The sequence below is a fragment of the Theropithecus gelada genome, chromosome 12, assembly GCF_003255815.1.
Source record: "Theropithecus gelada isolate Dixy chromosome 12, Tgel_1.0, whole genome shotgun sequence".
In the NCBI taxonomy this organism is placed as follows: domain Eukaryota; kingdom Metazoa; phylum Chordata; class Mammalia; order Primates; family Cercopithecidae; genus Theropithecus; species Theropithecus gelada.
In genome coordinates this window covers 31,275,031-31,300,473 of record NC_037680.1, presented here as the reverse complement: position 1 = coordinate 31,300,473, position 25,443 = coordinate 31,275,031, and the positions used below count along the sequence as shown (strand labels likewise).

The following is a 25,443-nucleotide window of genomic DNA, read 5'->3' as shown; positions in this document are numbered from 1 at the left end:
TGGAAAGCGAAAAGTTAGGCGTAGTTACTTCGACCACCGCTGTCCCGGGTGGTTATTCCGACGGGGTTTGGACTGGGCGCCCAGGGAGGGTGCAACACAGTAAGTGTTCGAGAGCAGTCAGGTCTTTCGCAGAATCTCAAAGCCACCTCTGCGCCGGCGGCTCCGTTTCTAGGGAAACAGGACTGTAACGCGTACGCATCGTGGCTCCTCGTTCTCTAGCTACGAGTCCTGCCGCTCTGGAACCAACTAAATTCGCGACAAGAACAAGGCCCTCAGAGCCGGCGTCCAACGCGAAAAACCACAGGCAACCGCGCCCCCTGCCGCGCCGCCGCCGGCACTGCAGCTTCCGGGGTCGTCCAGTTCCAGGCGGGACTACTTCCGGCTCCGAAGGTCCCCGGCTCCGTGGCTCGCCAGGGTCCTAGCGCTGGAAAGGTGGCCGTAGCGGCCGCCTGACCCCTACAAAAGTCTGGGACTGGGGCAGCGACAAAGGCCTTGGGAGGACGCCCGTGATCGGAGGGATCTGGCCCGGGGAGAAAAGTTGGGACAGGAGCGCGGGGTCGAAGGGTGGACTCCGAGGCGGCCCGTCAGGCAGGAGCCGGGCAGGTGCGGTGGCGGAAGTGCGGGGACGGAGGCCGAAGCGGAGCGGTCTAGGGAGCGGTGGCCGCGGGTCACCCGGCGGGGAGCAGTTGCGGAGTTTCAGCTAGACAGCAGCGAGTAGGGCTCGGGCGCCGGCGAGATGCCTTTGTTCACCGCCAACCCCTTCGAGCAAGACGTGGGTGAGTGTTGTGCCCGGTCCTGGACTGCTCTGTGCCCGGCCCTGGACTGCTGTTTGTCCAGCTAGAAAGTGGGCGGTAGCGACTCCGGACTAGGAAGCCAAGCGTAGGGACGGGAGGGGCGGTGCCGCCCGCTACTTCGACGTTGGGATTTTTCTGGGGGCAACCTCGGCGCGTCGCTAGCGATTTGGGGAGTGCTTCCTGCCGCGTGAATTTGGGGACGCTCAAAGGGCCGTTCTCCCTGCCAAGCGTAGGATTTGGGAAGAGCCTAGGGCTCGCTGGAGACTGGGCTGATTAAGTAATTGTGTAGTTGGTGATTAAAAACTTCCTGCTCGTTCGACAGCTAGTTATCTCTGTGTCTGCGCCATCATTTTTTGAGGATGATGCAGCAGCGGAGACCCTGCTGTCTAGAGAAGCCCAACACCAGACACTTAACACCTAGACAGCCGCATTGGATAGGAAGAACTTACTTCCCATTATTTATATTACTCTTGCATTCAATCCCTGATAGGGTAGTTTTAAGGTTTATTGCAGTTGTAAAGGTGTTGCTCTTCATCCCCGAATTGCAAAGATTGCACGGGTGCTAGGAGATGTTCTGTTTTAGAGTATGAAAAGGAAATCTCGAGTCTCAAAACACTCCAGAACAACAAGTATTTTACTTGTTGCGGTCATAAAGCGCTGGTCCAAGTGACTATAGAATGAGAAAAACATGGACAAGATATATAGGAAATTATTTTGGAAATTTGAGTAACACTAAAACAGACAGACATATATGTATGTATTTTTGAGAGTCTGAGTCTCACTGTGTTGCCCAGGTGCGACTAGAATTCCTCTCGCCTCAGCCTCCACGTCCGTTTTCCCTTCCCGAGTAGCTGGGACTACAGGTTTGTTTTTTGTTTCTTTTTGTAGCCTTAGTTAACAGAACTCTAGGTAAATTTTTAGAACTTGAAAATGGGGTTGGGGCAGGGGGACTCACAAGAATACAGCACATCTTGGGCAGTAATTCACCTGTTTCGTAGTTAACATTTGGTTATTAGGAAACTGCAGAAACTGCCCTATTCTGGTACGTTGTGTAATCCCTAAGCCATTAAAAAAAATATGTTTGAGTCAAATAATATATGTAAATAGTTCAAATTTGTATGTTCCTTATTTCATTCAACTTTTTTCTTGGTGGATGAATACAGGTGACTGGCATAAATCTGGGAAACATCACTCTGAGGCTCACTGTTTCCTTTTGGAACACTTCATTGCAGTATTTATTCTTTTGTTTGAATCATACTACCTTTGTGCAACTTGTACTTTAAAAAAATTGCTTTTAAAAGAACACTTTGATTCTGTTCTAATGAAATAAAACAGAAGGTACAAAATAGAATTAGACAAATGATTTTAAAACTTAAAAACCATGAACTCTTTTCTTTAAGGTAAATCTTTCTTGGAAGTTGATTGTTTTCTGATGGAAAAATTCTCTGGTGGAAGTAGGCAGAGTTACTCCTACTGTGCTGTTCTAAACCTTTCCCTGCCCGGCTCCCAAGGCTCCAGCATGGTTTAGTGGATCACAGTTTAGTCCCACAGTTGTAAAGGAGGCACTGCTGTTGAAATTTAAAAAACAAAAACAAAAAACTGTGTCTAGATTATTTTATGGCCAATGCCATAAGCCAGAGCTTCAAGTAGTTACATATTAGCTTAAGGATGGCTGAATTCAGTACCCCAAAGGCATTTTAAGGGTGAAAGAATGAATTTGAGGCCCTCGTGCAACTTCTAGACAAGAGAATGGAGTTAGAAAAAGTAGAATGAAATACTAAGGAGCTCAAGTTGGACTTGCATATATATCATAGAAGGAAAATTACATGTTGCATTTTTCATATCTTGAAACTTTTCATTTTAAATCGTTAATACAAAGCAAAGGCCAGACGCGGTGGCTCACGCCTGTAATCCCAGCACTTTGGGAGGCTGAGGTGGGTGGATCACCTGAGGTCGGGAGTTCGAGACCAGCCTGACCAACATGGTGAAACCCTGTTTCTACCAAAATGCAAAAAATTAGCCGGGCATGGTGGCGCGTGCCTGTAGTCCCTGCTACTCGGGAGGCTGAGGCAGGAGAATCGCTTGAACCCAGGAGGTGGAGGTTGCAGTGAGCCGACATCTCACCACTGCACTCCAGCCTGGCAACAGAGCAAGATTCTGTCTCAGAAAAAAAATATATATATATGTATATACACACACACATATATACATACACACACACACACACACACAGAAGTCATTAATTTGGCTTGAGATATCTATAGGAATGTTACTTTACATTGTCATTGTCTTTTTCACTTGTTCTCCTTGATTCAGTGAGATTTTTATTACCTTTTTTTTTTTTTTTTTGGTCATTCCTTTGTTCACTCTTCATTCACCAGACATATAATGAATAATTACTGTGTCAAACATTGTGTTAACCTACGAACACAAAATGAATAAATAGACTGTGAGTTCCTGCCTTCAAGGAACTCTCAGTCTAATGAAGGAAACATACAGACATAAGAATTGTAATTTAGTACAAGTATATTGCCAGAAATATACAAGAAACTTTACATTCTCTCTTTATTTGAAATATAGTACCTGAAGAAAAGACAAGGACCTTCAGATAGGAGCTTTCTCTGAGAAGGTGTTGACACTATCCTCTCCTTCCCACCTTTTCTTTTTTCTTTTCTTTTTTTTTTGAGACGAATCTGTCTCCCAGGCTGGAGTGCAGTGGCCTGATCTGCACTGCAACCCCACCTCCCAGGTTCAAGCAATTCTCTTGCCTCAGCCTCCCAAGTAGCTGGGACTATAGGTGCGCACCACCACACCTGGCTAATTTTTGTATTTTTAATAGAGATGGGGGTTTCACCATGTTGGCCAGGCTGGTCTTGAACTCCTGCCCTCAAGTGATCTGCCCGCCTCAGCCTCCCAAAGTGTTGGGATAACAGGCGTGAGCCACTGTGCCCAGCCTCCTTCACCCCTTCTCTGATAGCACTTTCACAACAGGAAGTAACCACCTTTTGCTAGTGTATGATATGCTCATTTTATGATTAAAGGCCTTTAAAGATTAATCTCTTTTGGTAGGTGAAGAGTCTTGCTTAAGGGTGAGCAGTCTTTCTGACATTCATACGAGGAAGGAATCCTTTTCTTAGAGGCTGAGAAAAGGATGGATCAAGGTGTCTTAGGAAGGCACTCATGAATTGATGATGATATGTGACTTGTCAAATGGAAGCGGGTCAAAGGCTAGAAAGTAGGGAACTCTTGGCAAATTCCTATCTTTTCTTGGCATCAGAACCTACAAGCCCTGAAGAATATACTAGATTTGGTAGTATTAGAGCTCTTTAAACATTTTATTGGAATTCCTCAAATCTAGATTCATTTTTTTGTTTTAATAAGATTTCTTTGATGTGTTCTGAGGGGAAAAAAGAAAATATCCTTATATCCCGCCTCTTCTCCCCAACGGGGGCTCAAGTGTTAGAGGGGTATGGGGATCTTGAGGTGGAGCCTGGTTGGAGTAGCCATTCTCGTAGAATTCTGAGGGGAAAGTGAAACATGGGGGACGGGGCCATAGTGGTTAGTGTTAACAGAGAAGATGTCATTTCTTTATTCATTGATTTCCAAGTCATGACTTTTCTGTTCTAAGCCTTAACTCCGGTTCTCGTTTGCATATCTTTTTTCCCCTTACTCAGCCAGGCAATCTTTCTTGCCAGTTTTCTGCCTCTGTGCTATTTACCATTCATTGCTAAATGTTTGCTCCTTTCAACCTTGGTATTTCCTTTAAAGATATACTTGTGTCCCACAAAGCTGAGCTCAAATTCTACCTCTACAAAACTGCGGACGCAGCGGTTTGATTTGTGAACTTTTAAGAGAATACGTTTCCAAACGACTTTTTAATGTGTGTATTGCTGTGTTTTTGACTTTTGCTGTGTTGGAAGACATTGACCAGGAAGTAGCTTGAGACTTTCTCCAGTGAAATGCAGCCATGCAGTCCTTTTCTCCAGTGAAATTTTATAAAAAATCCCAATATAAAAATAGATAACTGATAGCATAAGAATAATACAAATTCATTTTATACATTCAAATTTATAACATTTGCTTAACTAGGCCACTCTTTGTACAATAAGTTAAAATCTTCGTAAAAAAGTAAAATTAAAAAAAAAGTTTTTTGGTTTTGAATAAGAATAGTAGACTTAACAGCCAAGTTTTTTCTAATATATTTTGTAGCTTTTTAAACTATGAAATATTTTCAGCATAAAATACAAAATATGAACTCCCATTCCTGCCAGGCAATTATGTCAAGTACTAATATTTTGATATACTTGAATCTTTTTTTAAAGAAAGGAACATTCAAGATGCAGTGAAATACTTTAGTATTTTTAGCAGCTACCTGATCCCATTCTTCCTCCTTTCTCAGAGTTAAACACTCTATAAATAGATGGAAATTCTCTTTAATAGTATATATACTACACTTACAAATATACTATATATTGTTTAGATGTTTTTAAACTTTTAAAAAATAGTGTCTTTTTGTCATTCTGCAACTTTCGTCATTCAGCATTTCATTTTTTTTGAGACAGAGTCTTGCTCTGTCGCCCAGGCTGGAGTGCAGTGGTGTGATCTCAGCTCACTGCAACCCCTACTTCCCAGGTTCAAGCAATTCTTGTGCCTCAGCCTCCTGAGTAGCTGGGGTTACAGGCGTGCACCACCATGCTCTGCTAGTTTTGCATGTTTTAGCAGAGTTGGGGTTTTGCCATGTTGGCCAGGCCGGTCTTGAACTCCTAACCTCAGGTGATCTGCCTGCCTTGGCCTCCCAAAGTGCTGGGATTACAGGCATGAGTCACCGTGCCTGGCCCATACAGCATTTCTTTGCGAGAGTTATTCATGTTGATGTTTGTAGCTCTAGGTTATTAATTTTAATGGCTGTGTGATACTATACCACTATATGAATATGCATTATCTGTTGTCCTATTGACTAACATGACTTTATTTCCAATTTCTTGCACCTACAGACAGCTCTGTATTGAAAGTTTTTATCTGTGTTTTCTTGTGTGCAACTCCTGACCTCGTGATCCGCCTGCCTCGGCCTCCCAAAGTGCTGGGATTACAGACCTGAGCCACCGTGCCTGGCAGAGTGTAAAATTCTTAAAGGTTGTTGTCTTGAACAGGAATTTTTCAGTAGAAGTGTAGCTCTTGGCCTGGTGTGGTGGCTCATGCCTGTAATCCCAACACTTTGGGAGGCTGAGGTGGGCAGATCACCTGAGGTCAGGAGTTCAAGACCAACCTGGCCAACGTGGTGAAACCTGACTCTACTGAAAATACAAAAATTAGCTGAGTGTGGTAGTGAATGCCTGTCATCCCAGCTGCTTGGGAGGCTGAGGTACAAGAATCACTTGAACCTGGGAGGTGGAGATTGTGCCATTGCACTCCAACCAGGGCAACAGAGTGAGACTCCGTCTCAAAAAAAAAAAAAAAAAAAAAAAAAGAAGTGTAGCTCTTGCAAAGTCACCCTTCCAGGGGTTTGTTGATTTCCTTCCTGTCAGCAGTGAAATTCCTGTTGTTCCACATCCTCACTAATGCTGAGCATTGTCACATTTTCTTTATGCCTATTTGATGGGTATGAAGTAAGACATTGTTTTCATTTCATTTTCAATTTCCACTTCATTGCCAGTGAAGATGAGCATCTTTTCATATGTTTCTTCATCATTCTGTTTTCTTTTTCTATAAATTGCCTGCTCATTACTTTTATTATTCTATTGGGTTACTTTTTAAAAATTGATGGCAGGGTGCAGCAGCTCACACCTGTAATCCCAGCACTTGGTGGATTGCTTGATCTCAGGAGTTCGAGATCAGCCAAGGCCACATGATGAAACCCCGTCTCTACAAAAAATACAAAAATTAGCTGAGCATGGTGGCGCATGCCTGTAGTCCGAGCTACTTGGGAAATTGAGGTGGGAGGATGGCTTGAGCTGGGGAGGTTGAGGCTACAGTGAGCCATGATTGCGCCACTGCATTCCAGCCTGGGTGACAGAGCCAGATCCTGTCTCTCAAACAAAACAAAACAAAAAAACGAAACCAAAAACCAACACCGAAAAATAAAATTGATTTTTAAAGTTCCAGATACATTTCCTACTAATCTTTAGTTGGGTATGTGTGTTGCAAATCTGTATTCTAGTTCTTTTTGTTTCTGGTGTCTTTTATTGTAAAGAAAATGTGAGTTTTCACTTAGTGATATTTGTCATTCTCCCTTAGTTTTATTTTTCTTAAGAAAGGCTTTAGGGCTGAGTGTGGTGGCTCACACCTGTAATAAGGAAAAGAAACCCTTCTCCACCCTGAGGTTATACAGATCGTTTCATATTTTCTTCTGCAAGTTTTACTAAACTCCTGATTTTCACATTTAGGTCTTTGATCCACCAGGAATTATTTTTTGTATAAGGTCTGCGGAGGAATTGAATTGGATAATCATTTGACAATAGATAATAATCAGTTGTCTAATCACTATGGATTGAATTGCCTGTTCTTTCCCCACTGTTTTATAATTGTCTTAGCTATTTTGGGCATTTCAAATGGATTATATGACAGATTGGTTAAAATCATTATACAAGGGAATTTCTTGTAGGTTTTTAGGATTTAAGAGAAAAGACATTAATTTTATTTTTGTTTCACATCAGCTGATATCGATAGTTTAAAAAATATTTTTATTCATTAATAATAACATTTAATACGTTTATGTGTAATTTGAAAGTAAGTCAAGAAGAGAATGATTTTCTGCCAGTGAATATACAACATAATACTACAGCAGTGTGGTTAGGTGGATGTGTCTCTAGCATGGCTTTTGTTTAAATAAAGGACCTTAACCTGCATGTTAAGAATAGGCCTTGTGGCCATGCGTGGTGGCTCACACCTGTAATCCCAACACGTTGGGAGGCCGAGGTGGGCGGATCACAGGGTCAGAAGTTCGAGACCAGCCTGACCAACATGGTGAAACCCCGTCTCTACTAAAAATACAAAAATTAGCCGGACATGGTGGTGCACACCTGTAATCCCAGCCACTCGGGAAGCTGAGGCAGGAAAATCACTTGAACCCGGGAGGCAGAGGTTGCAGTGAGCTGAGATCGTGCCACTGCACTCCAGCCTGGACAACAGAGCAAGACTCTGTCTCAAAAGAAAAAAAAAAAAAAGAATAGGCCTTGTTTATAAGTATGTAGGGTAGGATAGCAAACTCTAGTTACTTGACAAGTGATGGTTCTAACCATCTATTACCCAGGTATCAAAATGAAACTTAAGGATATATCATTTATCTCTTGTTATTTTCTGCCTCCTTGGTTGTCTTTTGTCCTTGAATCTGACCACTTTTCTTCTCCCCCTTCCTTGATTTTTCATTTTGTTTAAGTTAAAAAGTTTTTATTTTATTTTATTATTACTATTTTTTTTGAGACGGAGTCTGGCTCTGTCGCCCAGGCTGGAGTGCAGTGGCTGGATCTCAGCTCACTGCAAGCTCCGCCTCCCGGGTTTACGCCATTCTCCTGCCTCAGCCTCCCGAGTAGCTGGGACTACAGGCGCCCGCCACGTCGCCCGGCTAGTTTTTTGTATTTTTTTTAGTAGAGATGGGGTTTCACTGTGTTAGCCAGGATGGTCTCGATCTCGTGACCTCGTGATCCGCCCATCTCGGCCTCCCAAAGTGCTGGGACTCCCAAAGTGCTGTCTTTTGTCCTTGAATCTGACCACTTTTCTTCTCCCCCTTCCTTGATTTTTCATTTTGTTTAAGTTAAAAAGTTTTTATTTTATTTTATTATTACTATTTTTTTTTGAGACGGAGTCTGGCTCTGTCGCCCAGGCTGGAGTGCAGTGGCTGGATCTCAGCTCACTGCAAGCTCCGCCTCCCGGGTTTACACCATTCTCCTGCCTCAGCCTCCCGAGTAGCTGGGACTACAGGCGCCCGCCACCTCGCCCGGCTAGTTTTTTGTATTTTTTTTAGTAGAGATGGGGTTTCACTGTGTTAGCCAGGATGGTCTCGATCTCGTGACCTCGTGATCCGCCCATCTCGGCCTCCCAAAGTGCTGGGATTACAGGCTTGAGCCACCGCGCCCGGCCGTATTTTATTATTTTTTCTTTTTTGAGACACGGCCTCACTCGGTCACCCAGGCTGAAGTGCAGTGGTACAGTCTCAGCTCACTGCAGCCTCTGCCTCCTGGGTTCAAGCAATTCTCCTACCTCAGCCTCCTGAGTAGCTGGGATTAGAAGCGCCCACCACCATGCCTGGCTAATTTTTTTGTTGTTGTATTTTTTCTAGAAATGGGGTTTCACCATGTGGTCCAGGCTGGTCTTCAACTCCTGACCTCAAGTGATTCACCTACCTTGGCCTCCCAAAGTACTGGGATTATAGGAATGAGCCACCATGCCTGGCCTAAGTTACAAAGTTTTTAAAAGTATTTTTGCTTACAGTCTTTTTCCTGTTATAAAAATAGCAGCTAATTGGCAATATTTGTCCAATACCGTGGGTGAGAAGGATATTAGTTCCTGAGGCATTTTGGTATTGTTGAAACATTCTTTTCCCTCATTCTTTCTTTTTTAGGATTAAGTTTCACATTGACTTATTGGCATCTGCTGTCTTTTTTGGTGTAATAAGTGTTGCTCTCAGCTTTTAGACTTCCTTTAGCATTATTTTCTTAATGGGTCTGTGGCTGCTATGCTTAAAGGACAAGCACCTCTCTGTCCCTGTGGCACCTTGTGGAACATTTGCAGTTCTTTACCATGGAGACCTGTTATGGTGATCTCTGTTCCATTCAGGGAGGCCTTTCTTTAGTTTTCTCCAGTTAAGGAATGTTAAAAGTGAAGTATCTTGTGAAGTAGTTCCAGTTCTTACTGACTTTTAATGCAAGCTCAGAACTGTGTTTTATCTCATATTTTATAAAAGCATGAGGGGAAATGATGAAGGATTAAAAAATTTTTATTATGTGCAGTCTCCCTCATATTTAGTATCATTTTTAAATGATAGCATTCGGATGAAAAATTTGTTATGCAGTGAAATTTTTATTGTATCTGAAAACTCGCAGACTATTTTCTTGGTCGGTAAACATTCCCTTAGTAAGCACTTGCCTATTTTCATTTGCAATATGAGAATTGTAGTGACTCAGAATTTTACTTCTCATTTGTACTAAAAGTTTTTTTTTTATTCTTATCTGGAACAGCAGCTTTTACTTTCATTTGTCATGGGATGTGTTATCTTAACCTTCTCTTCTAAAAAGAGATCTGCTTAAAGAAATCTAGCATGTGCAGTGTTTTGGTTTGTCCACAGCAGTACTAAGTCCTTGAGATGGAGGGTTGAAGGGGAAGAACTTTTTTTCCCCCAAACATTAATACCTTATTAGGTTCTGTTAAGTTATCTGATAATGAATAAATATTTGTATCTAATGTAGAGATTGAACCTAAGAAGGTCATTGTGGCAGATATCTGGGAATGGCCATTGTCCCCTGAAAATTACTGACATTCTGAAGTGGCCACCTGCTTATAGGTGTTAAGAATAGGCTTTGTGTGTATGTATGTAGGGTAGGATATCAAACTCTGGTTACTTGACAACTATTGGTTCTAACTATTTATCACCCAGATATCAAAATAAAACTTAAGGATATATCATTTCTTTATCTTTTGTTATTTTTTTCTCCTTGGTTTTTTCTGTCTCTGAATCTGACCACTTCTCTTCTTCCCTGCCTTGATTTTTCATTTTGTCGTATTATTACAATTTTATGTCAGAAATTTGTCAGTACATGATGATGTAGTTTTAAAATTTTTAGCCATTCTAGTGGGTATCTCATTATCGGCTTTGTCATTGTTGTTGATTTTGAGACAGAGTCTTGCTCTGTGCCCCAGGCTGGAATGCAGTGGCATGATCTGGGCTCACTGAAACCTCTCCCTCCCAGGTTCAAGCGATTCTCCTACCTCCCGAGTAGCTGGGACTACAGATGTACACCACCATGCCTGGCTAGTTTTTGCATTTTCAGTAGAGACAGGGTTTCCCTGTGTTGGCCAGGCTCGTCTCCAGCTCCTGGCCTCATGTGATCCACTCGCCTTGACCTCCCAAAGTGCTGGAGTTACAGGCGGGAGCCACCATGCCCGGCCTTCATTGTAGTTTTAATATGCATTTACCTGATAACTCTTGATGTTGGGCACCTTTAAATATATTTATTTTGCTAAATGGATATTCTCTTTTTCAAAGTACTACTTGTTTAAGTATTTTGTCCATTTTTCTTTTCACGTAATTTTCACAACTCTTTTAAGCACGACAGCTATTTTAATCTCCATTTGACAAATGAGAACATGGATTTGAGTTTGAGTCAAAATGAAGGTGAACTACTCCAAAGCTTATAAGCTAGTAAGAAAGCTTCAGAGCTGGATGTAGGCAGGGCAGGTCCTTGTTGTTTAACTGGTGATGTGTATCCCACCCCTGAAGCCTGATAGTACTCCACAGGTGCATACAGAGTGTGCATAATGGTCTTCTTGGTCTGCAGAAGTAATGTAATCATATGCCTGGCCTATTTGCTTTTGATTCTCTATCTGTAACTTTTTGGCATGCTAGTGGCTACCTTGGAGACTCTTTTTTTTTTTCCGAGACGGAGTCTCGTTCTGTTGCCCAGGCTGGAGTGCAGTGGCGCTATTTTGGCTCACTGCAACCTCCATCTCCCGGGTTCAAGTGATTCTCCTGGCACAGCCTCCTGAGTAGTTGGGACTACAGGTGTGTGCCACCCCACCCAGATAATTTTTTGTATATATATATATATATATATATATATATTTTTAATAGAGATGGGGTTTCACCATGTTAGCCAGGCTCGTCTTGATCTCCTGACCTTGTGATCTGCCCGCCTCAGCCTCCCAAAGTGGTGAGATTACAGACATGAGCCACTGCACCCGGCTGACTCATTTTTCCTTTATCCCAGTCACTAGAAAGTGTCTGGCACATTATGCTTCCTAATAGGCCTATTACAATGGAAATTATAACATGTATGCTTCTGCCCTGTCTCCTGAGTAAGGGTGTGTGTAAATGAGTGTGCTCATTTTGTGGAGTTAGGGGGACATGGCTCTCACCTAACAGGATTACAGAGGGTATTTTGGAAATATCAGCCAAGAAGAAAGTAAACTTGTAGGAAAATAAAGGCTGGCCCCAGGACTTGCCTTTTTAATAGATGGTTTAAAATATTAAAAGACAGTAAAAGGGAATTTTTATGTGTTTTTCCCCCTTCTTTTCCTCCTCCTGGCTCCCCTTACGCTCAATTCTCTTAATTCCTCCTAATCGCCCCAAAAATGTTGGTGGCAACATGAGAAATGAATAGAATGGCAATGACTGATCTGTATTGCATCAGAGGAAGCAGCTCTTGAATATATTGTATTATTNGCAATGACTGATCTGTATTGCATCAGAGGAAGCAGCTCTTGAATATATTGTATTATTATATGGTTTAGTAAATGGAGTTAATCGGTGGGCACAGTGGCTCACGCTTTTAATCCCAGCACTTTGGGAGGCCTAGGTGGGCAGATCACCTGAGGTTAGGAGTTCAAGACCAGCCTGACCAACGTGGAGAAACCCCACCCCTACTAAAAATACAAAATTAGCCCGGCATGGTGGTGCATGCCTGTAATCCCGGCTACTTGGGAGGCTGAGGCAGGAGAATCGCTTGAACTCGGGAGGCAGAGGTTTGCATTGAGCCGAGATTGTGCCATTGCACTCCAGCCTGGGCAACAAGAGCAAAACTGCATCTCAAAAAAAAAAAAAAAGTTAATCATGGCACTCTGCCTGATTCTTTGCTTATAAACGAGAGTTGAATTTGCATGTTTCCTATTCAGTGTGTTTAAGATATGTATTATCAGGGGAACCCGCCCCCAATATTTCAATGTAGGTTCTTTCTAGTTTCCCTAAGTGTCAGCCGGTCTCAGAAAGAGAAAGAGTACAAAGAGAGGAATTTTACGGCTGGGCCGCCGGGGGTGACATCACATATCGGTAGGTCTGTAATGCCCCACCTGAACCGCAAAACCAGCAAGTTTTTATTAAGGATTTCAAAAGGGGAGGTGGTGTATGAACAGGGAGTAGGTCACAAAGATCACATGCTTCTGAGGCCAGTAAAGATCATAAGGCAAAGGGCAAAATTAGAATTACTAATGAGGATCTGTGTTCAGCTGTGCACGTATTGTCTTGATTAACATCTTAACAGAAAACAGGGTTCAAGAGCAGAGAACCAGTCTGACCAAAATTTACCAGGCTGGACTTTCCCAATCCTAGTAAGCCTGAGGATACTGCAGGAGACCAGTCCTTGTCTCAACCGCATAAGACAGACACTCCCAGAGCGGCCGTTTATAGACCTCCCCCCAGGAATGCACTTCTTTTCCTAGGGTCTTAATATTTAATATTCTTTGCTAGGAGAAGAATTGAGTATCTCTCCTCCTTGCACATCTGTTTATAGACTCTCTGCAGGAAGAAAAATATGGCTCTTTTTGCCCCACCCCACAGGCAGTCAGACCTTATGGTTATCTTCCCTTGTTCCCTAAAATTGCTGTTATTCTGTTCTTTTTTAAGGTGCACTGATTTCATATTGTTCAAACACATGTTTTACAGTCAGATTTCATATTCTTAAAACACATGTTTTGCAATCAATTTGTATAGTTAACACAATCATCACAGAGTCCTGAGGTGATGTACATTCTCAGCTTACGAAGATAACAGGATTAAGAGATTAAAGACAGGCATAAGAAATTAATAAGAGTATTATTTGGGAACTGATAAATGTCCATGAAATCTCCACAACTTATATTCAGAGATTGCAGTAAAGACAGGCCTAAGAAATGATAGAAGTATTAATTTGGGAACTGATAAATGTCCATGAAATCTTCACAATTTATGTTCCTCTGCCATGGCTCCAGCCAGTCCCCCCATTCAGGGTCCCTGACTTCCTGCAACAATGTATACGTAGGGAAACAGAAAAACTATGTTAATTTGGCAATTTTGAACAAAAATTACTCTCAAGAGGCAGTTTAATATAGTGATTTGAACCTGGAGCACACACTCTGAGCCAGATGGCACAAATTGAAATCTCTATTTTATTGCTTACTAACTGTATAACCTTGTGCTAGTTATTTAATAATTTTCTGGACCAGGCGCAGTGGCTCATGCCTGTAATCCCAGCACTTTGGGAGGCCGAGGCGGGCAGATCACCTGAGGTCAGGAGTTCGAGACCAGCCTGACCAACATGGCAAAACCTTGTCTCTACTAAAAATGCAAAAATTACCCAGCCATGGTGGCATGCGCCTGCAGTTCCAGCTACTCGGGAGGCTGAGGCGGGAGAATTGCTTGAACCCAGGAGGCAGAGGTTGCAGTGAGCTGAGATCGTGCCATTCTGCTCCAACCTGGGCGACAGAGTGAGACTGTATCTCAAATAATAAGAATAAGAATAATTTTCTGTATCTCAGCTTTCCCATTTATATGGTTTTTATTTTTATTTATTTATTTTACATGCAAGGTTGTAAAATAACCCAGCCCAGGCTGGAGTACAGTGGCACAATCATAGCTCACTGTAACCTCAAACTCCTGGGCTCATGCACTCTCCTGTTTCAGCCTTCTGAGTAGCTACAACTACAAGTGTGCATCACTGTACCAGACTACTTTAAAAATTTTTTTTGTTGTTGTTAGAGATGAGGGATCTTACTGTGTTGCCCAGGCTGGTCTTGAACTCCTGGACTCTCAAGTGATCCTCCTGGCTTGGCCTCCCAAAGTGCTGGGATTACAGGTGTGAACCACCAGTCCCCACTTATGAGAATCCTTCATTTGATTGAGGAGCAAGTGATTTAGCATATGTAAAATGCTCAGGAGTTATTGCTTAATTCCTATTATTGTTTTTAATTAAATTGTTAATTAATTGAGCGTGATGGCTCAAGCCTGTAATCCCAGCACTTTGGGAGGCCGAGACAGGTGGATCACGAGGTCAGGAGATCGAGACCATCCTGGCTAACACAGTGAAACCCCGTCTCTACTAAAAAAATACAAAAAACTAGCCAGGCTTGGTGGCGAGTGCCTGTAGTCGCAGCTACTCGGGAGACTGAGGCAGGAGAATGGCGTAAACCCGGGAGGTGGAGCTTGCAGTGAGCTGAGATCCGGCCACTGCACTCCAACCTGGGCAACAGAGCAAGACTCCATCTCAAAAAAAAAAAAAATTGTATATATGTGTTTATATATATATATATATATTTTTATATATATATTTTTGGCTAGCTTTTCTCGGTTCTTATACTGCAATTTTAAGGTATAGAAACAATTGAGGGTTTTTCCTCCTATTAATAGATAAAAAGCAATTTTTTCCCCTAAGATTGCTATGGTGAGAATGTATCCCCCACAATTTAAGTGTTGGAAACAGTCGCCAATGTAACAGTGTTGGGGGATGGGGCCTTTTGGGAAGTGTTTAGGTCATGAGAGTACCTCCTTTATGAATGGATTAATGCTGTAATAAAAAGGGCTTACAGGAGTGGGTTCACTCTCCCTTGCCCTTCCACCTTCTGCCATGTGAGGACACAGTAAGAAGGCCCTGACCAGATGCCATTGCTTTGATCTTGGACTTTCCAGCCTCCAGAACTGTGAGAAATAAATTTCTGTTCTTTATGAACTACCCCATTTCAGGTATTCTGTTAAATAGCAGTGTAAAACAGACTAAGACAAAATTCTAAATTGCTTTAGTCATGTCCAAAGGTATTGATACATAGTATCTTAATCATAATACATTTTTATGTTGCCTTCTATTATACTTTAAATTATCCGCATGTCCTGCTTGTTAGTTCCCATGTGATTGGGTATTACAAGTTTTTTTTTTTTTTTGAGACAGAGTCTCACTCTGTTGCCCAGACTAGAGTACAGTTATGTAATCTTGGCTCACTGCAACCTCCACTTCCCAGGTTCAAGTGATTCTCCTGCCTCAGCCTCCTGAGTAGCTGGAACTACAGGCACCCACCACCACACCTGGCTAATTTTTTGTATTTTTAGTAGAGACAGGGCTTCACCATGTTGGCCAGGATGGTCTCGATCTCTTGACCTCATGATCCACCCCGCTCGTCCTCCCAAAGTGCTGGAATTACAGGTGTGAGCCCCCCGCACCCAGCCCATTTAATGCATTTTTAAATTGAGATATTGTACTTTGCAGTTCAGACATTCCATTTTTATAGTTTTCATTTCTCTGCTGAGCATTCACCAATCTTTGCATTCTTGAAAATATATATAATTCTCTAAAGTTCTTTCTTGCTAAGTCTAACATTTGGGTTATGCTAACATCTGTTTTTATTGACTAATCTTGATTTTGGGATACTTGTTTGCTTATTTAGTAATTTTTTATATTACGGTGGACATTGTGATTATTCTTTGTAGGGAGGCTAAATTACATTGTCTTCCTCTAAATGGTGTTGAGTTTTGTCAGGTTGTAATATTATTGGGGGGGATCTTTTAGGTTTTGACAGGCTTGGTTTTATTCCTTGGAGGGAGGCCTATTTTGGTTTTGAACTAAATTCTAGAGGACTTTTCCTCCTAAGGTGTGCCCTTTTTGGATTTTCAACTAAATGCATGAAGTGTTCTCTTGCTTTGTTTGGGCAGTGTTAATTAGCCTGCTTGGGCTGCCATAACAATACCATAGGCTAGGTAGCTTATGCAGCAGAAATTTATTTTCTCACAGTTCTGGGGCCTGCAAGTCCGAGATCAAAGTGCCAGCAGAGGTGCTGTCTGGTGAGAGTTCGCCCCTTGGGTTATATACAGCCCCCTTACTCCTGTGTCCTCATATGGCTTTTCCTGTCTGTGTGTACACAAAGAGAGTGCTAGCTCTCTGGTGTATTTTCTTAAAAGGACACTAATCTTGTTGGATCAGGGTCCCATCCTTTTGGCGTCATTTAACAATAATTACTTCCTTAGAGGCCCCATCTGCAAATACAGCCACACTGGGGATTACAGCTTCAACATAAGAATTTTGGGAGGAACACAAACTTTCCATGCATAATAGGGAGGATGACTTCCAGTGCTGCTTGACCTTTCAGCCCCATAGAAGGTAATCTCTGCTAGACCCCATAGAGACTCATCTCGAGTGTGTTTGTGTAGCCCAGCCCTTGGCCAAGGGCCTCTGGTTAATCACCGTGCTTAGAAACCTGGTCTCCGTCTCAGCTGCTCTTCTTGGGCTAGTCCTCCTCTACTTGGGTTAGTCTTCCTTGTGCTGGACAGGAAAGTATTCCAAGGCAGAAAGCTGAGGCCATTGTGAGGCTCACTACATATTTTCCTTCCCTCAAAGATCTGGGACCTGCTCTGCCTGCTATTTATTCCTTGAAAACAATTGCCTCATCGATTTTGGCCTGTTTTATAGTTGTTTTTGGTAGGATCGCAAGTCTGGTACCAGATACTCTATCATGTTTGGAAGCAGAAGACTAGTCATGAATTTTTATTTGCAAACATAATAGGAGGAGCTTTAAAGCTTTCTTGCAGGCATTCTTATTTCATGTAAATTTTTTATTACTGATAGAGCCTATTTTATTAAAAGTTTTATGGGTAGAGCTAGATTGTTTTTAAAGCTGTACTTTGAACATAATGACTGTAAGTTGGGCGGAGCCTTTTTGTTCCTTGTAGGTAGGTATTGATGGAATTATTCTTTATTATATTGTTAGAATCTTTCTAAGCTATTTCATGTTGTATTTGAGGCTTTCTACATACAGTAATCGAAGCCTGGTGATGAAATGTTATGACTTACACCCACCAAATGCTGGCAATTTAGCATTTAGGCCCCAGGAGGGCTCTTTCAACTTTCTCCCTCGCTATGCGTTTGACACAGAGTAATGTGATATAGGGCCCCAACATTGGGCAAAGTGACATGCTATAAAAGACTGGTTTCTTAATTATAATATTTAAGATTTCCCAGGGGTTTAAAATACTCCTAAGTGCGTAATTTAAATGTTATGTAGCTCACTTGAAAAACGAAGTCCTTTTTGGCAGGCCATTATGAAGTCTTCAGGTTTTATACTTTTTAAAAAGAGTAATTGTGAGTCTGTATTTGTAGAGACTAAACTGTGCTTGATAGAGTATTCAAATCAGGAATTTTCCATTTTCTGTGGAAATTAAATCGAATAAACAATAGTCTAATTAGATATTTTAAAAATTGTTGGGAGGCTTTAGAAGGCATCAGATAGGCTTCATATTTAATGTGTTACATGACCAGAATTGGAAAAATACCATGAAAAGTTGAATTCTAGCTGGACTAGGTAGGTTATTAGATGGTCTAAAATCAGACTCACCTGATTATGTGTGTGTCTTTGTACTCATACACATCCATACTCATAAAATTTGCTAATTGGTGATGCTGGCTTCTCAGATCAATGAGGAAAGGATAGATTCTTAAATGGTAGAACTGACAACAAATTTGTAAAAATATTTTTCTGTTCCTGCCTCACACCGTGTGTGAGGTTCCAGATATACTAAATGAAGTTCTAGATACCCTAAAGATTTACATGTAAAAGGGGATTAATATACAGAAAAGAATGTGGGTGGATATTTAATCTTCAGGTAATTCAAACAGTATGCTAAATGACACTATAAAAAGAAAAATGGTAGATTCTGTTACAGCAAAAACTACATCATAAACGAATAGGAAAGATTGGCATGAAGCTGTAAAATATATGATTTGTTTTTCAGACTCAGTATGTAAAGTTAGTCACCTGTCTAAGAAGCTCTTGAAGCATTGCCTTCCCCACTTACCCTGCCTCCTTGTTGAGACTCCCAAACATAGAGTTACTTCTCTCAGTAAATAAGAGGAGAACTAGAACTTCATAAGCCCACTAGTGCTGTTACCTTTTGTTGCCGTGTGGTGTTGCTATTGAAGTTTGATCTTATGTAGCCCCTTGAATATTTGTCTGCTCAGCAGTGAAGCTTTGGTTGGTCCAGAACTTTGCACACATCAGCCAAACCATGTCCACAGATGGGCATCAGAGTTAAAGCCCTTTTCGTTTATGTACTCAAAAGCTCTGCTGTTGTTTGCCACTTTACACATTGTACCAGGCTAATGGAGTGTGGAGGAGCAACCAACATCATTCATTCACTCATGAAACAAATATTGATGGAGCACCTACTTCGTGCCCTACATGCTGTTTATGTGCTAAGAATAATAATTGTGAACAAAACAAACAAAAATTCGTGCTGTGATTGTTACATTCATCTGGGGGTGGAATGTGGTGAAAGGTTGTGACAAAGACAGATGCTAAACAAAAAAAAAAAGCTATGAAACATCTTCAGAAAGGACTATGCACAAAATCCTGCCCTCCTAATTATTTTGTATTTAGTCTATGTGAGTCACCCATATGAATGATACCAGTAAGTATAACAAAGAAGACAGATTGAGTACCTAATGGATTTACAATCAGTTTACTGATAGCTTCTCTCTAGCTCGTTTTGGAACTTTATGGCCACTCTGTATATAATGGTACATTGTGCAGCTACTAAAAATACTGGTATAGATGTATATTTCTGAATGTGGACAGATGTTTATGAGTAGAAATGCATGTTAAGAAATGATACATTTAAGTATGATCACAATATTAGTGGGGAATATTTTTTCTGTACCCCTATGGTTTTCTTTGTGAGAAGGGAGTTCCATTAGTGTTACCCTGAGCCTGCCCTTTGTTTTGTTTTGTGGAGACAGGGCTCACTCTGTTGTCCACGTTGGAGTGCAGTGGTGCGATCTTGTCTCACTGCAACCTCGACCTCCCAGGCTCAAGCCATCCTCCTACCTCAGCCTCCCAAGTAGCTGGGACTACAGACGTGTGCCATCAGGCCCAGCTAACTTTTTTGTGTTTTTTGTAGAGACAGGGTTTTACCATGTTGCCCATGCTGGTGTTGAACTCCTGGGCTCAAGTGATCCGCCTGTCTTGGCCTCTCAAGTGCTGGGACGATAGGTGTGTGCCACCTCACCTGGCTTGCCCTTGCTTTTTTATTCACTTCATCTCTGGTGTGAGGACACCTGATTGGTAAGTTTGAGAATAACTGGCCTTACGTATGCCCTTCTGTGTAGGACTAGCCAGTCTTTCCACCACCACTGAGTGATTTTTCATTTACTTCTCCATGGAATAAGTTATGCAGAGGTTTACCCCTGCAGGGAGAGACCTTCTCCTCTTTAGTGCTAAGGCATGCCCACTTCTGGGGTTCACTACTAAATTCATTTGGCCAGTATATCTAAAGCTTCTGTTAGTAACAAAAGTGTTATTTTATTCTGTTTTGTTTCTCATCTTGTTCATAACTTAGCCAAGGAAGAAGTTGTCTGTTTTTGGGTGCTGTCTTTGTACACCTTATACTATTTAATTTTGCATTAGCTTTTATTATTTTTGTGTGTGTGTGTGTGTATGTGTGTGTGTGTATATATGTATATATAATGTCTGGAAGGATATACATCATAGTTTTAAAAGGGATTGGAAAAAGGTTTTTCCTTGTCTGTACTTCTGAATTCATGGAATTTATTAGATACGTAATTCAGAAATAGTTAAGCCTTGAAAACAATATAGTCTGCTCTGACTTTCCAAAGCAATAGTCTTTTTTGCGCAAGGGAAGAAGGTGAAAACCTGAGTAGGTATGTTTTACCTGCATAGTTTGGTGCCTGGATCTAGAACTTTCAGTAGACAAAAATATATTACGTTTCTAAAACCTTTGGTTTGTCATTTCATCACATGTCAAAACAGTTGCTTTCCATCCATAAGTAGTAGGCAATTTGCATGGCTTTTTAAAGCGAGTTCCAGCATTTAACTGAGGTTAACTGCATTGGTGTGTTTCTCTTTACTCACAAAGTATAGTTGTTTGCCTAGCCAGTTCATTTTTTGGCTTCTTTTGATTATTCCTTGCTGTTTAAAAAAAAAATTACTCTGGTTTCCTACCATCTTTCCTGATGATCACTGTGATATCACCTGTCGTGTGTGTGTGTGTGTGCGTGTGTGTGTGTATGTGTATGTGTGTATGTTTTGCTAGCTTATTCTATATTTGAAATTATAGAGTATATGTGATAAAGAGGAAAAGACATAAAATGATACAATGTTTCTAAAGTGGTGTTTTTTATATCTCCACCTCTCCATACTAGAAGAAAAAATTGTATTCCTTGATATTGAAATTTTTGTAAAAGTTAGTAAAGTAAAAATGCTCCATAACTCAATCATTATATTCCAATCATGCTTTTTAACAGTTTATGTTTAATTAATTTATTTTATTTCTCACAATGCAGGTTACTTGTCAGTTTTTACTTTGATCATGTAATATTTCAGACCACAAAAAAGATATTGAAAATAAAATATTTTCTGGATACATACTGTACAACTTAATAAACCTTTATAAATACAATGAAGCCCGTGTCTTCTTTTGAACCACCCCCCAAGTTTGATGTTTATCCTTCTCATGCATGTTAATACTTTTATGACCTGTGTATATATCCCTAAAGAATATAGTGTATTTTTTGGATGTTATGAAGTTCCAGGTGAAACATTCACATATTGCTGGTGGGAATGTACCATAGTATAGTTCCCTTGGAAAACTGCCCATTCCTAAAAAAATTAAACATAGAGTTATCATATGACACAGCATTTCTACTCCTAGATATATGCTAAAGGAAAATGAAAACATGATGTCTACACAGGGACTTGTACATGAATGTTGATAGCATCAGTGCATTATTTATATTAGCCAAAAGGTGTTTTTTTTTTTTTTGAGATGGAATTTTGCTCTGTCGCCGCCCAGGCTGGAGTGCAGTGGCACGAATTCTGCTCACTGCAAGCTCCACGTCCCAGGTTCAGGCCATTCTCCTGCCTCAGCCCCCTGAGTAGCTGGGTCTACAGGCGCCCACCACCATGCCCGGCTAATTTTTTGTAATTTTAGTAGTGATGGAGTTTCACCGTGTTAGCCAGGATGGTCTCGATCCCCTGACCTCGTGATCTGCCCAGCTCGGCCTCCCGAAGTGCCGTGAGCCACCGCTCCTGGCCCAAAAACGTTTTTGAAAATCCAAATGTTGACTGGCATGGTGGCTCAGACTTGTAATCTCAGCACTTTCGGAGGCTGAGGCAGGCAGATCACTTGAGCCCAGCAGTTTGAGACCAACCTGGGCAACATGACGAAACCCCATCTCCACAAAAAATGCAAAACTTAGTTGGGCATGATGGTGCACACCTGTGGTCCTAGCTACTTGGGAAGCCGAGGTGGGAGGATCACGTGAGCCCCGGGAGATCAAGGCTGCAGTGAGTCGTGATGACACCACTGCACACCAGCCTGGGCAACAGAGTGAGACCCTGTCTCAGTAAGCCAGCCAACCAGCCAGCCAACCCAGATGTTCATGAACTGGTGAATGGATAAATGTGGTATATCTACACAGTGGAATATTATTTAGCCGTAAGAAGAAATGAAGTACTGATACATGCTACAACGTGGATGATCCTTGCAAACTTTATGCCAAATAACAGAAGCCAGTCAGAAAAGAACATGTATTGTATGGTTCTATTTATATGAAAAATCCAGAATAGGTGAATCTTTGGAGACAGAAAGTAGACAAGTGGTTGCCTGGGGCTAGGAGTATGTAGGGAGAATGAACAGTAATTGCCGGTGGGTATGGATTTCTCTTGGAAGTGATTAAATGTTCTCAAATTAGATACTGGTGTTAGTTGTACAACTCTATGAATATAGTCAAAACATTGAATTGTACATTTTAAATGTGTAAATTGTATTGATACGTGAATTATAGCAATAAAGCTGTCTTAAAAAAACTCATGTAGCTGGGTGCGGTGCCTCACGCCTGTAATCCCAGCACTTTGGGAGGCCAAGGTGGGCGGATCGCAAGGTCAGGAGTTTGAGACCAGCCTGGCCAATATGGTGACACCCCATCTCTACTAAAAATACAAAAATTAGCCGAGCATGATGGCGGGCACCTGTAGTCCCAGATACTTGGGAGGCTGAGGCAGGAGAATCGCTTGAACCTGGGAGGTAGAGGTTGCAGTCAGCTGAGATTGTGCCACTGCACTCCAGCCAGCCTGGGCAACAGAGTGGAGACTCTGTCTCAACAACAAAAAAAAAGCAGAAAAAAGGAAGAAAAACAACTCATGTAAATATTATGAATTCTTCTGCTGTTAGCTTTTTTGACTCAGCATTATAAGCCCAAGCAAATCATGTTTTGAGTTTCATAAATTTTTGTTCATTTAATTTTGTATCCCTCATTTCATATTCCATTGTATGAATTTACTATATTAATCAGTTTTTCTTTTTGCTGTGAAAACAATGCTTCAGGCTGAGTACAGTGGCCTGTAATCCCAACATTTGGGAGGCCAAGGAGGAAGATTCCTTGAGCCCAGGAGTTCAAGACCAACCTGGGCAACATAGTGAGACCCCTTCTCTATTAAAAAAATTTACAAAACCAATGCTTTATTGGACAGTTTAGTACATATTTACTTGTATGATATACTTTCTAATTTTTTTAAGAGATACGGTCTCTCCCTGTCACCCAGGCTGGAGTGCAGTAGCGTGATAATAGCTCACTGCAGCCTTGAATTCATAGGCAAAGCAATCCTCCCATTTCAGCCTCCCAAGTAGCTAAGATTACAGGCATTTGCCACCATGCCTGGCTAATGTATAAAATTTATTTTTTGTAGAGACAGGGTCTCACTATATTGCCCAGGCTGGTCTCAAACTCCTGGCCTCAAACGATCCTCCTGCCTTGGCCTCCCATGCATGGGATTACAGGCATGAGCCACCATGCCCAGGCCTGATGATACATTTTTAAAACTTTCTTCCAAATTAGAATTTTATGGGATTATTGATACTTAGTAATTTGTTTATTTAGAAGGCATTTAATTGCTTTACCTCAAGATACTTAGTTCATTTAATTATACAATTTAAAATTGAAGTTAATAGAAGTACTTTTGTCTTCTGAAGGTCATCTGTAGTATCTTCGGCAAGAGAAAAGGTAGGATTTCTTAAATGTTGGGCCTTTACTGGTATTTTAGTGTTATATGAAATGTGTCCTCATTGTTGTGTATGCTAATATATTTTATAGAAAAAGCCACGAATGAGTACAACACTACAGAAGATTGGAGTCTTATTATGGACATATGTGACAAAGTTGGAAGTACTCCTAATGGGTAAGATGTCCAGTCATGCTCAGTCAATGTCTAGGAACTTGATAACCAGTGTCTCTTTTTGTGATGTAACTTTGAGAGAACAATGAGACTTTATCACAGTTGACCCTTGAACAACACAGATTTAAACTGCGAGGGTCCACTTATACATAGGTTTTCTTCCACCTCTGCCACCTCTAAAACTGCAGGACCAACCCCTCTTCCTCCAACTCATGATTTCCTTAACAACATTTTTTTTTTCTCTAGCTTACCTTATTGTAAGAATACAGTATATTATGTAGATACAAAATATATGTCCATCTACTGTTTATGCTATTGGTGAAGAGCTTCTGGTCAAGAGTAGGCTGTTAGTTGGCTGGTTGCAGTGGCTCACGCCTGTAATCCCAGTACTTTGAGAGGCTGAGGTGAGCAGATCACTTGAGGTCAGGAGTTTGAAACCAGCCTGGCCAATATGGTAAAACCTCGTCTCTACTAAAAATACAAAACTTAGCTGGACATAATGGTGTGCACCTGTAATCCCAGCTACTTGGGAGGCTGAGACAGGAGGATCGCTTGAACCCAGGAGGCAGAGGTTGCAATGAACTGAGATGGCACCACTGCACTCCAACCTGGGCAGCAGAGTGAGACTCTTGTCTCAAAAAAAAAAAGAAAAGACTAGGCTATTAATAGTTAAGCTTTTGGGGAATCGAAAGTTATACACAGATTTTCGGCTGTGTGGGGTGTTGGTGCCCCTAACTTTCATGTACTTAAAGGCTCAGTTGTACTTTTGGGACATAAAAGTTAAAAAAGCCCAGTTGCTGGATTTATGGGATTAACTTCATCCTGAAGGAACAAATGAAAAAGAGTTCAACTGAAAATCTGCTTTAGTCACACACGTGATGAAAGCCTTGACACAATAGGGATACATGATAACAATGTTTAGGTGAGTTATTTAAGGAATTCCTCTAGGAGTTCTATATGTATGGGAACTTTTAAATAATGAAGTAGATAACACAATAGATAATATAACAAAAAAGTCTTTGAGTAATATACATATAAATATAATAGGCTAACAAATGAAAAAAGTGAATATAAAAAGTGCTTTTGGGGAGACGTGGCAATTAGCTGAACTATATGTTAGAAATTTAGAAGAGTGATGAAAGCATTTGTTTTAACATGAAAACTTTTCATAGTACATTCACATGATTATACTTTATATATCATGTTAGATTTTTTTCAAAATAAGATTTTGCTGTCTGAAAGCTAAATCTGTCTTGAAGAAATGGAAAGATCTGGTATACGTCTCTTGTGTTGACAGACGGTTTGTGAAGTGGTTTGTCTCTTGATTTTGGAATACACAACATTTGCAACATGCTTTTTTTTTTAAAGTTCTATGAGCCTATAAACAAAATATTGTGTACAATCATTTTATAGATTTATTCCTTTAATAACATGAAATTTCCAGGATTTTAATTTAATTTATTTTTATTTTATACTTACTTTATTTTATTTTGAGTCAGAGTCTCTCTCTGTCATCCAG

At 41.0% G+C, this 25,443-nt stretch overlaps 1 protein-coding gene across 1 annotated transcript in view; it reads left to right on the top strand.

Moving 5' to 3' along the window:
* The first annotated feature begins 386 nt into the window (after positions 1-386).
* Positions 387-25,443, top strand: part of STAM2 (signal transducing adaptor molecule 2) — a 61,497-nt gene continuing 36,440 nt past the window's right edge. Inside the window, exons 1-2 of the mRNA XM_025405374.1 lie at positions 387-776; positions 23,843-23,927. Coding sequence (XP_025261159.1) covers positions 737-776; positions 23,843-23,927 — 125 coding nt within the window. The 5' untranslated portion in view covers positions 387-736. The remainder of the gene's footprint in view (positions 777-23,842; positions 23,928-25,443) is intronic.